Genomic DNA, 4,425 nt, shown 5'->3' with positions numbered 1-4,425 from the left:
TGCTCATGATAAGCCCGAGTAAACAGTGTAACTAAACACGAAGAAAATCTACACAGCTCCGCTGGAGCATCTGACTCATATGGTCCATCCTACGGTATATTTGCTTAACGGTACTGCACGCACACTTTTGAATCATATCTTGGTCTCCCAGTGAAATTATAATATTGCCGCTGTGAGAACACCTGTGATCATTTATATGATACGAAATATGAGTCATATGTACATTTTCTTCGTGTTTAGTTACACTGTTTACTCGGGCTTATCATGAGCATTCGCAGTCAACTTTCTGGCGTATGCCGCACGTGCCAGCGAGTTAACTTTATATGTTCAACCATCAGAGCGTTGAACAAGTTTGTACTGGTGACACGAGCGATTGCTGGCTTTGTTGACATGCAAAAGAGAAGAGCCGCGGCAAACTGCATCAACAGCAGTATTGCATAATCGATTTCGTCAATTATGGCGCCGCATAAGCAAGCGGGACACTGGTGAAGACAATAACAAAAATCATGCTCTACCCCTTCCTGTCACCCCTCCGCGTCCAAGTGATTAATCCAAACAAGTATTGTGCTTATGCAAACGTAACAACTGATTTAATATGTATACGGAGCTTCTCTGGCAGCGTCAGCAGCTTTGGACAAGCAATCAATTGAAGTTTGTATGGTGGTGGCTAATTTGTGAAATACTGTGAAGGGTAATACTTTTGTTAGTTAAGACAGGATTATCGGCCTAAAAGAACCCATTTTGTAATCAACTCTGCAGCGTGCGATGGATTCACATACAAACGTGTTACAGTGTTTTAGTCAGTTTACTCAAGTCATTCGCTTAAAACTGCCCACCAAGTGCGCCTTTAATGAGCGCAATGTACACCCGAGTGTCGAGCTAGCTGCGACCGCTGTGATTCATATAGTGAGTGTACCTGAACCCACACACATTCGCAGTGCCTCTCTGCCAGTGCGTCCACCACCAGACAACACGATGCCGAAGCCTCGGGTACACGCATCTACCAGCTGGGAGTGTAGAACTGGCGTAAGCTTCAGCTTGGCATTCTCGTTGGTGCTTCGCGTATGCTCCAGCTTGGTATGTTCGTCGTTGCTTGTCTCTATATCATTGTTCTTGGTATAACGACATATCTGCCTGTTCTGATGAATAGCTCCGAGAGTAAGACACTCTACGCATCTCTACTACCGCGATACATTTGTCTCGATGCACGTCGGAGTCTCAACGACGATGGCAGGGTCGTTGCCAACTGGTTCCACAGCATGAGCCGAAGCAGAGATTCATCCTCTATAATAGTCTCTCCTCGACTCGATGACTCGACCATGGATTCCCCCGGCAATCGGCTCACAACTTTCGAGTGCCATATTATCAGCCAGTTTCAATTTTTCGAGCTTTACGAAACCTGTCAACATGAAGATCTTTGTCATGGCTGCTGCACTGATTGCATCGCTGACTGCCGACACCGCCACCGCTGGCTACGTGACGACGTCGGGGACGAATTTCGAGCTGGATGGCAAACCATTCAACGTGTTCGGTACCAACGCCTACTGGGTCTCGGAGACCACTTTAGTGCGTACAATAGCGTTGTGCTCCGATCTCGAATGGTTAGACTAAGTGTATACTGCTTTTCATTGGTATGTAAATGCAGAGCAAAACGGACCTGGAGAAGGTCTTTAACTCCATGGCCAAGAACCACCTGACTGTGTGTCGTTTGTGGGGGTTTGCTGACCTCACGGAGGCTGGCTCGGCACCAAAAAACGTCGTGTACCAGTTGTGGGAGAACGGCAAAGCCACCGTCAACACTGGAGACAATGGGCTCGGTTACTTCGACTTGGTGATCGCGGCGGCCAAGGCTGCTGGCGTCAAGCTGGTCGTGCCGTTTGTGAACAACTGGGCCGACTACGGCGGCATCGGTGAGTCCCATTCAGCCTTGGTTAGATAAACACAGTCACTAGCTGAAAGTTCTGTTATTACCCAGACGTGTACGTTCAGCAACTCGGAGGCAAATACCACGACGACTTCTACACGGACGAGAAGATCAAAGCTGCGTACAAGAACTTCGTCAAGACGTTCGTGGAGCGGTACGCTGACGATGACACCATCATGGCTTGGCAGCTGTGCAATGAGTGCCGTTGTGAGGGATCTGGAACTCTAAAGGAGTCGGGCAAGTGTAACGCCGGAACACTTACGGACTGGATGGCCGAGATGTCTTCGGTGAGTCTAGATGTGTTATCTCTTCCTGTATCTTACTACAGCATTTAAAAAATGATGTTATCATTTGCGGTGCTGTAGTATATTAAATCGCTGGACTCGAAGCACCTCGTGGCGTCGGGAAGCGAGGGCTTCTTGAACACGGACAAGAACGCCTACGTGTACTCTGGTCCGTCAGGCGTCGATTTCGACGCCAACCTGGCGATTAAAACCATTGATTACGGTGCTTACCACGCATACCCGGACACGTGGGGTGTTGCTGCCTCGGAGGCGAAGTTGTGGGGTGTGAAGTGGATCGAATACCACGTGGCGTCGGGCAAGAAAGCTAACAAGCCTGTGGTTCTTGAGGAGTACGGCGTCAAGACACTTGACTCGGACTCCTACTTGGCATGGAGCGACCAAGTGTACACTTCCAAGTCCAACATGCAGTACTGGCAGTTCGGCATCAAGTCGCTCGGCGCGCCGGATGATGGCTACACGATCTTTGATGAGGGCGAACTGTTTTCCGGTGTTATTGTCCCTGCCGCCTCCAAGTTCGCGTCTCTCGGCGGCTCAGCTTCCATCTCGAGCAAGACCAGCTAACTCTAACGAGAAGATCAAAACCACGGAGATTCCAACGAGAAGATCAAAACCAACGGCTATGCTATCGGCAGTGCATGCTTTTTGGCCACTGCGGAGAAATGAGATGATGGCTCAGTTACTGCCTTGGATCGGCTGACATCATGCTGCGTTGCGTGATAGAAGCGGTGTACGCAGTCGTCAGATGGAGTTTTGAAGGTTTTGGAAACATGAATGTGTGCGTAAAAGTGTAAATTCCACGTCCTGGAATGAATTGTTAATGACAGACAAGCTTTGAATGTATGTTTGAGGCAAGGTTAACAAGTGGCACCCACACTGGAGAATTTTGCGCACTCACATTTGATTGAAATGTTGCAATTTAATCTACAAATTGTAGATTTAATGATTGTGGAAACCTCCGTTGGTCCGTAGGCGCTGTATTAATGGCGGCACAGGGTAGGAGTAGATTTCACGGGCGTATAAAGTAACGATATACACGCTGATGTTGATGTTCTGAAAACAACTCGCGGTGGGTATAGTTAAACAAGGTTGGACTGAATTTGATGATTTACTTCAATAATGAATGAAAGGATGGATCATTATCTTCTCATATCACTCCACTCGCTCACGCTGCCTTGGAATAGCGACAGCGGACGTTCATCAATGGGGGAGACCAAGTTCAAAAGAGAACTCAGCACTGCAACCACCGACATCCCGAGTCAATGAATGAAGTCATCAAAGTTAATAAGATTGTCTATTAGGGAAAAATGATGTTGAAAATCAAGGTAAAACGAAAAAGGTACGAAAGGTATGATCCTGCTACAAGTGCGGTCTTAACTTGCTTTTTCAAGCGTATCGTTCGGGCACAAAACATTGCTAACCAAATAGATAGCTTCAACTATTCCATTAAGATATTTGGCTGTTTGTGTTCTTCAGTATCCCTTGTTTGTAGATAAATGGTGGAGTTATTTGGGCATGATAATGAGTCTGTCTCGCTTAGATTATCCATCTCAATGCCGTTTTTAAATCAATTCGTTATGTACATCGCTCGGTTCTGACAAAAAAAAAAAAAAACTCGATGTAGGATTAATCTGATTGAGTTGGCTATCTAATTCGTCTGAAGTATATGACAATTGTGCAGTACCTAAGCAAGTGCGAGTGGTGCACGCCACTGTGAAAAAGAAACTAGAAAAGTACGCCACTTGTTTAGCTTTCTGGATGATCTCAGCTGACGTGTCGTCTTTCGAGATAAAACTGGAATGGCTACCGGGATTAGTTACCGCAAAGATTAGGGTATCTCACTCGCAGCTCAAAATTTATCTACAAGGACACTAGCATCTTTCAAGTAAGAGCAGTTTTTCGGTAAGTACTAGCGTGTTTCGTATCTCTTAGCTTGGATGTCTGGCCTTTAACGTAAAACGTGAGGTGAATCATGTATGCATGTTTATCTGTATAGAAAATTTGATTCCAATGTATGTGATAAATTAAATGAATTATTTGATTTTGGTATAATTCGGACTGATACTAATCCAACTGTTTAATTTTCACAGCTCTGCAGGAGTACATTACTTTTCCGTACATGCGTGTTATACTCTCCAGCTTGTAACTATACCAAGACGGTACTTCTTCTTCTCAATTTTATATTCTTCAGCTTGTGTT

General features: G+C 45.9%; 2 protein-coding genes across 2 annotated transcripts; both read left to right on the top strand.

Moving 5' to 3' along the window:
• The first annotated feature begins 1,292 nt into the window (after positions 1–1,292).
• On the top strand, positions 1,293–3,333 carry PPTG_18368 (hypothetical protein). The gene is made up of 4 exons (XM_008916464.1): positions 1,293–1,566; positions 1,646–1,910; positions 1,976–2,211; positions 2,290–3,333. Exons 1-4 carry the CDS (start codon positions 1,309–1,311, stop codon positions 2,788–2,790), a joined length of 1,260 nt encoding a protein of 419 aa, XP_008914712.1. The 5' UTR covers positions 1,293–1,308; the 3' UTR covers positions 2,791–3,333.
• Positions 3,334–3,533: 200 nt separating this feature from the next.
• Positions 3,534–4,372, top strand: PPTG_24336 (hypothetical protein; the record flags this gene model as incomplete). Its single annotated transcript, XM_008916485.1, has 4 exons — positions 3,534–3,565; positions 3,703–3,710; positions 3,908–4,059; positions 4,325–4,372. 4 exons carry the CDS (start codon positions 3,534–3,536, stop codon positions 4,370–4,372), a joined length of 240 nt encoding a protein of 79 aa, XP_008914733.1.
• Positions 4,373–4,425: the final 53 nt, after the last annotated feature.

Source organism: Phytophthora parasitica, assembly GCF_000247585.1.
Source record: "Phytophthora parasitica INRA-310 unplaced genomic scaffold supercont2.84, whole genome shotgun sequence".
NCBI classification, from domain to species: Eukaryota; Oomycota; class Peronosporomycetes; order Peronosporales; family Peronosporaceae; genus Phytophthora; species Phytophthora nicotianae.
The sequence above is the reverse complement of the archived record's forward strand: the minus strand, read 5'-3'. Positions and strand labels throughout refer to the sequence as shown.

Excerpts from the sequence above, each read along its gene's own strand:
- PPTG_18368 (XM_008916464.1), top strand. The coding sequence starts at position 1,309 with ATGACTCGACCATGGATTCCCCCGGCAATCGGCTCACAACTTTCGAGT. Across the intron at positions 1,567-1,645 it reads GGGTCTCGGAGACCACTTTA|AGCAAAACGGACCTGGAGAA; the intron begins GTGCGTACAATA and ends ATGTAAATGCAG. Across the intron at positions 1,911-1,975 it reads GGCCGACTACGGCGGCATCG|ACGTGTACGTTCAGCAACTC; the intron begins GTGAGTCCCATT and ends GTTATTACCCAG.